This window comes from Macaca mulatta, chromosome 11, assembly GCF_049350105.2.
Source record: "Macaca mulatta isolate MMU2019108-1 chromosome 11, T2T-MMU8v2.0, whole genome shotgun sequence".
NCBI lineage: Eukaryota > Metazoa > Chordata > Mammalia > Primates > Cercopithecidae > Macaca > Macaca mulatta.
In genome coordinates, this window is record NC_133416.1 from 64,736,689 (window position 1) to 64,748,990 (window position 12,302).

The window sequence follows — 12,302 nt, forward strand, 5'->3', positions numbered from 1 at the left end:
GTATTGGGATATAATTCACATACCATAAAGTTCACCATTTTATTTGTTGTTTTTTTTTTTTTTTTTTTGAGACAGAGTCTCGCTCTGTCGCCCGGGCTGGAGTGCAGTGGCCGGATCTCAGCTCACTGCAAGCTCCGCCTCCCGGGTTCACGCCATTCTCCTGCCTCAGCCTCCCGAGTAGCTGGGACTACAGGCCCCCACCACCGCGCCCGGCTAATTTTTTGTATTTTTTAGTAGAGACGGGGTTTCACCGTGTTAACCAGGATGGTCTCGATCTCCTGACCTCGTGATCCGCCCGTCTTGGCCTCCCAAAGTGCTGGGATTACAGGCTTGAGCCACCGCGCCCGGCCAAGTTCACCATTTTAAAGTGCAATTCAGTTGTTTGTAGTATGTTCCCAAGGTTGTACAACCATTACGCTATCCAATTCTAGAACACTGTCATCATCCATTCACAGTCACTCTCCATTTTCTCTCTTTTTTTTTTTTTGAGACGGAGTCTCGCTCTACCGCCCAGGCTGGAGTGCAGTGGCCGGATCTCGGCTCAGTGCAAGCTCTGCCTCCCGGGTTTACACCATTCTCCATTGTCTCTTAACCCCATCCCCTGTCAATTTCTAATCTACTTTCTGTCTCTATGGATTTGCCTATCCTGAACATTTCGTATAAATGGAATCATATGGCTGGGCGCAGTGGCTCACACCTGTAATCCCAGCACTTTGGGAGGCTGAGGCTGGTGGATCACCAGCCTGGCCAACATGGAGAAACCCCATCTCTACAAAAAATGCAAAATTAGCCAGGCATGGTGGCACATGCCTGTAATCCCAGCTACTCAGGAGGCTGAGGCAGGATAACCTATTGAACCTGGGAGGCGGAGGTTGTGGTAAGCTGAGATCGCACCATTGCACTCCAGCCTGGGAACAAGAGTGAGACTCTGTCTCAGAAAAAAAAAAACAAAAAAGCAAAACGGAATCATATAATATGTGGCAGGCGTTAGGGGCAATGTGGTGTTTGACAAGAGAGTTTAGGGGAACAGAAGAAGGGCCTTCCCCAATCCCAGCCAAGGATCTCTTTTATTCCATCTTCTTCCCCATTCCTTCCTTTCTCCGTGGACTGAGCCCTGGAATGAGGTAGTGACAGCCCTCTCCATGTGCAGCTGCTCATACACACTCATCTCTTACTGCCCTGGTAGGTCAGCAAGACTGGAGCAGAGGGAGCCGTGCTGGATGAGGCAAAGAATATCAACAAGTCACTATCAGCTCTGGGCAATGTGATCTCCGCACTGGCTGAGGGCACTGTGAGTGATCCTTAGGTCCCCTCACCCCTCAAGCCCCACCCCGTTTCCTCCCCCACCTGCTAATGCCACCATATAATCATGCCCCAATTCATGGGTTGCTTGATCCCCGGGTGACACCACTATCCTTTCTGATTCCCTGTTGAATTTTATTTGTTTATTTCTGATTCATGGTCTCCTTCCTCCCCCAGAAAAGCTATGTTCCATATCGTGACAGCAAAATGACAAGGATTCTCCAGGACTCTCTCGGGGGAAACTGCCGGACAACTATGTTCATCTGTTGCTCACCGTCCAGTTACAATGATGCAGAGACCAAGTCCACCCTGATGTTTGGGCAGCGGTCAGTGGCAGGGTCCCCAGAGGGATCCCTGGTACCCAGCTTCCCATCCCAGCCCCTGCGGCTCTCTCCTCAGGGTCACCCAAGTCTAACGTACGTCTCATATCTTTGTTCCTCTTCTCCTCACCCAGGGCAAAGACCATTAAGAACACTGCCTCAGTAAATCTGGAGTTGACTGCTGAGCAGTGGAAGAAGAAATATGAGAAGGAGAAGGAGAAGACAAAGGCCCAGAAGGAGACGATTGCGAAGCTAGAGGCTGAGCTGAGCCGGTGGCGCAATGGTTAGAGATGGATAGATGGGAGTGAGGGGCAGTGGGAGGAGGAGGAGGAGGAGGCGGCTTGGGAGCCAACTCTGTTTGGGTGATGTTTCTGGCCAGTTCAGTCTCCAGGAAGAAGGACTGTGTTTCTGGACAGGTGCAGTAGAGCAGTCATGAGGGAAGGGAGGGGCCTGACTACCTACCTCCCAGACTCCCAAAAGGTAGAAGGTCCACCTGGCAAGAGAGTTCAAGGGCCCAGAGGTCTTGGCATGCAGAATGAGAAGGAAGAACTCTCATTCTTCTCTGGATGCAGCTTCTTCTCCCATCCCTCACCTTGTCCTGCCCCTTTGCAGGAGAGAATGTGCCTGAGACGGAGCGCCTGGCTGGGGAGGAGGCAGCCCTGGGAGTTGAGCTCTGTGAGGAGACCCCTGTGAATGACAACTCATCCATCGTGGTGCGCATTGCGCCCGAAGAGCGGCAGAAATATGAGGAGGAGATCCGCCGCCTCTATAAGCAGCTTGACGACAAGGTGAGGGTGGCCAGGCAGGGCACTGAGACACGCCGGGTGGGATGAGAGGTAGAGGATCAAAGAAAATCACTTATATTGCTTCTTCCTGGTTTTAAAAGGGATAAATGCTCATGCTTGAAATGTGGAAAAATCAATATAAATGTATAGAAGAAAATTAAAATCATCCACTATTCAGAGATAACACTTAACACTTTTTGTTTTTCTCTGTACATATACCATGCAATTGAGATATACTGTATATGTAATTTAAAAAAAATTTTTTTTCTGAGACAGAGTCTTGCTGTGTCACCCAGGCTAGAGTGCAGTGGCACGATTGTGGTTCACTGCAACCTCTGCCTCTCGGGTTCAAGTGATTCTCCTGCCTCAGCCTCCAGAATAACTGGGATTACAGGCACGCGCCACCATGCCCGGCTAATTTTTGTATTTTTGGTAGAAATGGTATTTCACCATGTTGGCTAGGCTGGTCTCAAGCTCCTGACCTCTGGTGATCTACCCGCCTCAGCCCCCCGAAGTGCTGGGATTACAGGTGTGAGCCACCGTGACCAGCCTGTATATGTAATTATGTCAGCATTATATTATGCACGGTTTCCTACTTCGTTAATAATTCTTGGTCGGGTACAGTGGCTCATGCCTGTAACACCAGCACTTTGGGAGGCCAAAGCAGGTGGATCACCTATGGTCAGGAGTTCGAGACCAGCCTGACCAACATGGAGAAACCCTGTCTCTACTAAAAATACAAAAAAAAAAATTTAGCTAGGTGTGGTGGTGCATCCCTGTAGTCGCAGCTACTTGGGAGGCTGAGGCCAAAGAATCACTTGAACCTGGGAGGTGGAGGTTGCAGTGAGCCGAAATTGTGCATTAGCACACCAGCCTGGGCAACAAGAGCAAAACTCTGTCTCAAAAAAACCAAAAAAATGATAATAATAATTATTCATAAAAACATTTTTATTTTCATTTATTATTGTTATTTTGCTTTGAGAGAAAGAGTCTTGCTTTGTTACCCAGGCTGAAGTGCAGTGGTGCAGTAATAGCTCACTGCAGCCTCAAACTCCTGGACTCAAGGGATCCTCCCCCACCTCAGCCTCCGAAGCAGCTGGGACTACAGGTGCACACCACCACAACCAGCTAATTTTTTTTTTTTTTTGGTAGAAATGGAGTTTCACTTTGTTGCCCAGGCTGGTCTCAAACTCCTGGCCTCAAGCGATCCTCCCGCCTTGGCCTTTCATTGCACTGGGATTACAGGCATGCACCATCAGGCTAGCTAATATTTTAAATTTTTTGTAGAGACAGAGTTTCACTATATTGCCCAGGCTGGTCTTGAACTCCTGGCCTCAGGTGATCCTCTTGTAGGATATGGGGTTTCTAACTCAAAGCTTATACTATCTGGATTTTTATTAGGATCCTGCCTCTACCCCCAAACTTCTTATGTCTAAACTGGAAGGAGTAGCTTCCCTTCACCTGTCTTTCCCTGTTGCCTCCAACAGGATGATGAAATCAACCAGCAAAGCCAACTCATAGAGAAACTCAAGCAGCAAATGCTGGACCAGGAAGAGGTAACAGGAGGAAGGGCAGGACCTGAGAGCAAAGGGGTTCTGTTCATCCCTGGAAGGCATGGAATAGACCTTTTTAAAATCAGATGGAAGAAGGGGCTTTGTGCTTAGGGATTAATCACTCCCGCAAGCAATAGAAGTCTGGGAACCTCACTGGGGCTTTTCTTTTCTTTTTCTTTTTTTTTCTTTCTTTCTTTCTTTTTTTTTTTTTTTTAGAGATGGAGTCTCAATTTGTTACCCAGGCTGGAATGCAGTGGTGCAGTCTCAGCTCACTGCAGCCTCGATCTTCCAAGGTCAAGCAGTCCTCCTGCCTCAGCCCCCTAAGTAGCTGGGACTACAAGTGCACCACCACACATGGCTAATTTTTGTATTTTTTGTAGAGATGGAGTTTCGCCACGTTACTCAGGCTGGTCTCAAACTCCTGAGCTCAGGCAATCCGCCTACCTAGGCCTCCCAAAGTGTTGGGATTACAGGCGTGAGCCACTGTGCCCGGCTGGGGCTTTTCTTAAAGCACAAATTTTAGAGTCTGGGGGCTTCTTCATTATTCATTCTGTTGCCCTATTTCTATGAAGCCTAAAGCCTACTTCCTCTTAACTCTTTATTTTGGGTGGGAGTGCTCAGCTTCCCAGACCCAAGGCCATAGAAGTGGTCACTGGCAGTGAGCTTTCCCACATGCCACTCCTCTCCCTTGAAGCTGCTGGTGTCCACCCGAGGAGACAACGAGAAGGTCCAGCGGGAGCTGAGCCACCTGCAATCAGAGAACGATGCCGCTAAGGATGAGGTGAAGGAAGTGCTGCAGGCCCTGGAGGAGCTGGCTGTGAACTATGACCAGAAGTCCCAGGAGGTGGAGGAGAAGAGCCAGCAGAACCAGCTTCTGGTGGATGAGCTGTCTCAGAAGGTGGTAAGTGGTGTACCAATGGCCCAACAGCTCCCTGACCACAGAACATCTCCCATATTGAGGGAACCTCTGCATCCTTCCAGGGCGGTATGGTGGCTGCACCTCTGCCCTGCTGTTCAGTGCATTGTGAGTCCCTCCCCAACCCTGTCACTGCACTTTCCCCTCGAAGTCCCTCTCCCTTCCAGACTCTCTTGCAGGGCCTATGTTCTCTTCATAGCAGCCCTCAGGGTCTTGCTTGAAGGGAGAGGCCTCTGCCTGGGCTGGGCAGGGGAGCCGGAGGATGGCAACAGGAATGACCTGAGGGGCTGTCCCCAGGCCACCATGCTGTCCCTGGAGTCTGAGTTGCAGCGGCTACAGGAGGTCAGTGGACACCAGCGAAAACGAATTGCTGAGGTGCTGAACGGGCTGATGAAGGATCTGAGCGAGTTCAGCGTCATTGTGGGCAACGGGGAGATTAAGCTGGTGAGTGGTGAGAGACAGCAGTCTTGTTCAGGCTGGGCACTAGTGGAAGATGCAAGATGAGCCATCCAGGCCTTCGCAGATACTGAGAAAGGCAGCCAGAGACCCAGGGAACATGCCTTTGAACCAGACCCAGGAAGACAGGTAGAGGCTTGCATAGACCCAATTGAAAAGATACATTCTAGGTTGGGTGCAGTGGCTCACGGCTGTAATCCCAGCACTTCAGGAGGCCAAGGTGGGCGGATTGCTTGAGGTCAGGAGTTCGAGACCTGACCTCACCAACATGGCGAAACCCTGTCTCTACTAAAAATACAAAAATTAGCCAGGCATGGTGACGTGTACCTGTAATTCCAGCTGCTCAGGAGACTGAGGTAGGAGAATCGCTTGAACCTGGGAGGTGGAGGTTACAGTGAAATGAGATCACACCACTGCACTCTAGCCTGGGTTATAGAGTAAGACTCTGCCAAAAAAAAAAAAAAATTCTAAAGGGTACTGAATAAAGAAGCAATGGAGGCCAGGCATGGTGGTTCACGTCTGTAATCCCAACATTTTAGGAGACTGAGATAGGCGGATCACTTGAACCCAGGAGTTCATGACCAGCCTGGGTGACACAGTGAAACCTTATCTTTACAAAAAATGCAAACAATTAGCGGGGCGTGGTGTCACATGCCTGTAGTCCCAGCTACTTGAGAGGCTGAGGTGGGAGAATCACCTGAGTATGGGAGGTTGAGGCTGCAGTGAGCCATGATTGAGCTACTGCACTCCAGCCTGGGTGACAGAGCCAGACCCTGTCTTAAAAAAAAAAAAAAAAAAAAAAATGAGGCTGTACACGGTGACTCACGCCTGTAATCCCAGCACTTTGGGAGCCGAGGCGGGCAGATCACCTGAGGTCAGGAGTTCGAGACCAGCCTGACCAATATGGAGAAACCCTGTGTCTACTAAAAATACAAAATTAGCCAGGTGTGGTGACTCATGCGTGTAATCCCAGCTACTTGGGAGGCTGAGGCAGGGGAATCGCTTGAACCCGGGAGGCAGAGGTTGCAGTGAGCCGAGATCACACCACTGCACTCCAGCCTGGGCAACAAGAGCGAAACTCCATCTCAAAAAAATAATAATAATAATAATTGGGAGGCCAAGGTGGGCTGATCACAAGGTCAGGAGATCGAGACCATACTGGCTAACACAGTGAAACCCCGTCTCTACTAAAAAAATACAAAAAATTAGCCGGGCATGGTGGCGGGTGTCTGTAGTCCCAGCTACGCAGGAGACTGAGGCAGGAGAATGGCGGGAACCCGGGAGGCGGAGCTTGCAGTGAGCAGAGATGCACCGCTGCACTCCAGCCTGGGCAACAGAGCGAGACTGCGTCTCAAAAAAAAAAAAAATAGTAATAATAAAAAGAAGTAGCAACAGAGCAGTGTTTACAGCAGCAGTTAGAGGTGGGGCATAGATACAGAGTTAAGAATGAAATATGCAAATCTGTGGGTGTGAGAATAATCTGGGTGATTGAGCAGATCAAAATAAAATCATGTTGCTTTATAAGATTTATTTATAAGTGGGGGACTGTCAGAATTGGATTTTTTTTTTTTTTTTTTTTTTTTTTTGAGACAGAGTCTTGCTCTGTTGGCCAGGCTGGAGTGCAGTGGTGTTATCTTGGCTCACTGCAACCTCCGCCACCTCAGTTCAAGTAATTCCCCTGCCTCAGCCTCCCTAGTAGCTGGGACTACAGGCACACACCACCACTCCTGGCTAATTTTTTGTATTTTTAGTAGAGACAGGGTTTCACCATATTGGCCAGGCTGTTCTCGAACTCCTGACCTTGTAGTCCACACACTTCGGCCTCCCAAAGTGCTGGGATTACAGGCATGAGCTACTGAGCCCAGCCCAGAATTGAATTTTTTTTTTGAGATGGAGTCTCACTCTGTCGCCCAGGCTAGAGTGCAGTGGTGATCTCAGTTCACTGCAACCTCCGCCTCCTGGGTTCAAGCGATTCTCCTGCCTCAGCCTCTTGAGTAGCTGGGATTACAGACATGTGCCATGATGCCTGGCTAATTTTGTATTTTTAGTAGAGACAGGATTTCACCACCATGTTGGCCAGGCTGGTCTTGAACTCCTGACCTCAAGGTGATCCACCCACCTCGGCCTCCCAAAGTGCTGGGATTACAGGCGTGAGCTACTGCACCCAGACAGACTTGGATTTTTAAATGCGGGCAGAGGAATTTAACGTGAAATGCCAGTGATAGAGAGCTGCTAAAGGTCGTTTGGAAAATACCAATCCCATTTGAGTCCCTGCATACGTGGGTGTGTGTGGGTAGGTAAAAGGTGGGAGGGAACGGATAAAGCTTCCCAGCAGCCAAGAAGCATCTCTTCCTCCTTTACTCACCCTTAGCCAGTGGAGATCAGTGGGGCCATCGAGGAGGAGTTCACTGTGGCCCGACTCTACATCAGCAAAATCAAGTCAGAAGTCAAGTCTGTGGTCAAGCGGTGCCGGCAGCTGGAGAACCTCCAGGTGGAATGTCACCGCAAGATGGAAGTGACTGGGCGGGAGCTCTCATCCTGCCAGCTCCTCATCTCTCAGGTGAGTGCCTAAGTTTGAGAACCTTCAGATGCCATGGGAGAAAGAAGGCTACTCTGGGGTTATGGCTAAAACTCCTAACACCCAGGTGGGTGTCAAAAGTTCTGGGGTCAAAGTTCTAGGGTCAAGTGAAAGCAAGGACAGAAAAGCTGGGGTGGCAGGGGTGCAGATCAGGGCCAAAAAAGTAAAGGCTCAGGGCGGGTACTGCCTCCTGAGCCAAGGGAGCTAAAGGAAGAGCCCCATAGGAATGGCCCCCAACCCTGCACCCTCATAGGAAGTGTAGCAGGAGGGAGGGCTGCGAGCAGAGCTGGGGTTGGAGATCTGTGCGGCCTGGAGTTGTGTTCTTTGCTCCATCTTCTTCCTCTCACCAACTTTCTCCCACCAGCACGAGGCCAAGATCCGCTCACTTACGGAATACATGCAGAGCGTGGAGCTAAAGAAGCGGCACCTGGAAGAGTCTTATGACTCCTTGAGTGACGAGCTGGCCAAGCTCCAGGCCCAGGGTGAGGCCTTCTTACTCCTCCATCCCACCATCCAGGGCAGAGAAGTCAGAAACATCAAAAGAAATCACCCCAGTGATCACTCACTCAAAGCATTAGCTTGAAATCATGGATGCCAACTCATATATTAGCCAAGATTTTGCATGTAGCTCATTTTACATGAACCATACACCCTTGTTCTCTGTTCCTGCTATATCAAATTGGACAGTCCTAACACAGAAGAACACCCCTGTGGGCCCATCCCCAGTCCTTCCCGGAGTTCTGGTCACAACATGAAGTTCTTTCTGAAAGAAGTAGGTTTGATGTCAGGTGTCTTCCCCTCTTTCCCTTAGAAACTGTGCATGAAGTGGCCCTGAAGGACAAGGAACCTGATACCCAGGATGCAGATGAAGTGAAGGTGAGTGGGGAAGGTGTCAGGGATAGTTGGGGCCTGGTGTGGTGAAAGCTGTGCTGGCTCTCACAGAGCTTGTTTCTGGGAGTCTGGCCTTTGAGCTTGGGGTGGGATTGTTTGCAGAAGGCTCTGGAGCTGCAGATGGAGAGTCACCGGGAGGCCCATCACCGGCAGCTGGCCCGGCTCCGGGATGAGATCAACGAGAAGCAGAAGACCATTGATGAGCTCAAAGAGTAAGGGTTCCCAAGGGCGACTCCAGCCCCTCCCAGTCCTGTCACCTTGCTGTGCCAACTCACATGTCCCCTCTGGATCTGATTCTTTAACATCCGTGTGTCATTCCCTCAACAATGCCACAACTTTGTAGCCCCACCTCAGGAGATACATGGAATAAGGACTAGTCCCTATCCTTGAGGCTCCCAGGGTTAGAGAGGTCAGGGTTCCTGGCTCTGTCATGGAGATGGTGGCCTGAGTCTGCCCCTGGTATCTGAAACTGGACACATCAATTCTAACTGGACTCGTTCAAGAAGGAAGATGTTTGAAGAGCTGGTCTTCCCTTCCCCCTCATTAACATCTTTTTCCCCCCCTCTCCATTACCTCCTGATGCTCTGTAGCCTAAATCAGAAGCTCCAGTTAGAGCTAGAGAAGCTTCAGGCTGACTACGAGAAGCTGAAGAGTGAAGAACATGAGAAGAGCACCAAGCTGCAGGAGCTGACGTGAGTGGCATGGATTTGCCTGTAAGCCCACAGCCTTGTAGGCTCAGAACTGCGAACTCAGACATGCTTGCAGAGGCAGGATACACACGCAGACATGATGGGGTGACTCGTGGGAAAAATATGATGGGGTAGGGAAGGAACAAAAAGGACACTCTCAGCAATGACTGCCGTTGAGTATTCACAGTATGGAAGGAGGTTTATGATGTTCTATTCAGTGTAAAATGCAGGTTACAAAACCATATGCATGGTATGATCCCATAAAAATGGATACATGGATATATAGGCATAGAAAAAAGAGTCTGGAAAGATGGACACTAGAAGGTTAATGTTGGTTTGATCTGTGAATAGTAGAATCATAGGCTTTTTATAAAAACTCGGCTTATCTCTCTCTTTAAAATTCTTTTCTAATTTTTGCACAGCAAACATGAGTAACTTGTGTAATAAACAATAATAGGCTGGCTGTGATGGCTCACACCTGTAATCTCAGCACTTTGGGAGGCCGAAGCAGGTGGACTGCTTGAGCTCAGTAGTTCAAGACTAGCCTGGGCAATGTGGCAAAACCCTGTCTCTACTAAAAATACAAAAATTAGCTGGGCATGGTGGCATACGTCTGTGGTCCCAGATGCTTGGGAGGCTGAGGTGGGAAGGATCCCCTGAGCCCAGGAGGTTGAGGCTACAGTGAGCCATGATTGTACCACTGTACTCTATCTAGCCTAGGTAACAGAATGAGACCCTGTTTCAAAAAGGAACAATAATAGTAATACTTAAATGGAGATAAAAGTGATAGAGGAAGAGGCAGGAGGAAGGAGAGTCCTGAGGGATCTTTCCATTTCCCTTATTTCTCTTGCTACAGATTTCTGTACGAGCGACATGAGCAGTCCAAGCAGGACCTCAAGGGTCTGGAGGAGACAGTTGTGAGTGGTTCCCTTCTGTGCCAAATTCACAGGACTGGGGAGTGGGAAGGCTTCATTTCTTCCTAACCCTATTCCTCCTGCCCTTTTTCAGCCATTCTGTAGCATAATCAAGACACATTTTTTGCTAAAGGATGAGTGACTCACTATAGAAACTGGAGGTTCCTATAATTCTGGAGGAATAGGACAGACCTGGTATCTGGCTATTCCCAATTTTTCATCATTCTTTCCAGGCCCGGGAACTCCAGACCCTCCACAACCTTCGCAAGCTGTTCGTTCAAGACGTCACGACTCGAGTCAAGAAAGTGAGTGCTGTCCTTGGGGTCTTATCAGCCCCCACATCCTCCTCCCATCCTTAGGTTTCTCCCTCCCCTGTTGCCCCCCATGGGACTGGCTTGACCTGGTCTTGGTGGGATCTGTTTGGCCTTGGGACAGCTGCGTCTTTCCTTCTATCTGTTCTCAGAGTGCAGAAATGGAGCCCGAAGACAGTGGGGGGATTCACTCCCAAAAGCAGAAGATTTCCTTTCTTGAGAACAACCTGGAACAGCTTACAAAGGTTCACAAACAGGTAAGAGGCTGCTGAAGGAGTGAAGAGAACTTTTGAGGCCAGGTACCTAGGATACCAAATCCTCAGAGGCCCCTTGGATTCAGGAAAATCTAGTCGCATTTTTTCCTTACTGTTCGCTTTTACTTTCCCTACTAATCCCTTCTTTATACAATATTTGGTCCACTTTTACCTTGTTCTTTGTTTCATGCCTGTATTCCCTTCTCAAAGTTTCTAACCCACCTCTGCTCAAAGTGGAATTCCCTAGGCCTACCTTGGAGGGAGAGGTTGAAACTGACAAAGTCATGGACTGTACATATACAGGAGAGAAACTGGTTAGACATTACCCAGAGATGGAAGGCAGGGAGACGAGAAGAAGCAAGGGAGTTGGGCTTCTCTCCTGGAGAGAACTCCATCGTCTAGGTCTGGGGCAGGCATGCAGGGACATTAAATTATGTCCCTGGCCAGGCACAGTCGTGCACGCCTGTAGTCCCAGCACTTCAGGAAGCCGAGGCAGGCGGATCACTTGAGCACAGCAGTTCAAGACCAGCCTGGGCAACATGGCGAAACCCCATTTCTACAAAAAATACAAAAATTAGCCGGATGTGGTGGTGCACACCCATAGTCCCAGCTACTTGGGAGGCTGAGGTAGGGTGATTGCTTGAGCCCAGGAAGTAGAGGCTGCAGTGAGCTGGGATCATGCCACTGCACTCCAGCCTAGGTGACAGAGTGAGACCCTGTTTCAATTAAAAAAAAAATGTCCCTGAGATGGTCCAGCCAGCCCCTGGTTGGGGCCGCAGTCAAAACTCCTGTGTATTAAGTTGCTGCCTCTCTGTCCCACTCCTTGCTGCTGCGGTTCTTTAGGTGGATGACTGGGTTTCAAAGGTATGGGGTGGGGAGGCAGAAGGGCAGTCCAAAGGAGTCAGGACAGGAAATGTTTGGTGTGTGCTGGGCAGGGGCACTCTCACTAGCACTAACTATCTGAGCCTTGAAGACAGGCTCAGCAAGCTGTCAACGGGTCCTTTTAACTAATTCATAAAATAAACCCTAACCTATACTTCATTCGTTTCCTTTCAAATCTACCTTAAGATTCCATTTAAACTTACATTCTCACTAGCCTAGCACTTAAACTTCTTTTCCTCCCAGTATAATGCCCAGCCTATATAGTAAATATTCAGTACTTTTTTTTTTTTTGGGTAATGCATCCCAAACCTGTGCCCAGTGATAATATACAGAGTTTATTTATTTTATTTAGGCCTGCAGAGGGCTTTGGTGCGATTTTTTTTTCCTTTGTTTATTATGAAACTGAGTAACAAAATTATAGAAAAGTTGAAAGGCAGATAGGAAACATTTG

The 12,302-nt window shown here is 49.1% G+C and overlaps 1 protein-coding gene across 1 annotated transcript in view; it reads left to right on the forward strand.

Annotated features, from left to right (window-relative positions):
* The window catches only part of KIF5A (kinesin family member 5A), a 37,784-nt gene that overhangs the window by 18,228 nt on the left and 7,254 nt on the right, over positions 1–12,302 (forward strand). Inside the window, exons 9-23 of the mRNA XM_015152114.3 lie at positions 1,187–1,291; positions 1,480–1,628; positions 1,757–1,905; positions 2,235–2,410; positions 3,895–3,963; positions 4,655–4,861; positions 5,174–5,320; positions 7,704–7,892; positions 8,275–8,392; positions 8,722–8,786; positions 8,904–9,013; positions 9,392–9,493; positions 10,347–10,407; positions 10,638–10,709; positions 10,868–10,972. Coding sequence (XP_015007600.2) covers positions 1,187–1,291; positions 1,480–1,628; positions 1,757–1,905; positions 2,235–2,410; positions 3,895–3,963; positions 4,655–4,861; positions 5,174–5,320; positions 7,704–7,892; positions 8,275–8,392; positions 8,722–8,786; positions 8,904–9,013; positions 9,392–9,493; positions 10,347–10,407; positions 10,638–10,709; positions 10,868–10,972 — 1,824 coding nt within the window. The remainder of the gene's footprint in view (positions 1–1,186; positions 1,292–1,479; positions 1,629–1,756; positions 1,906–2,234; positions 2,411–3,894; positions 3,964–4,654; positions 4,862–5,173; positions 5,321–7,703; positions 7,893–8,274; positions 8,393–8,721; positions 8,787–8,903; positions 9,014–9,391; positions 9,494–10,346; positions 10,408–10,637; positions 10,710–10,867; positions 10,973–12,302) is intronic.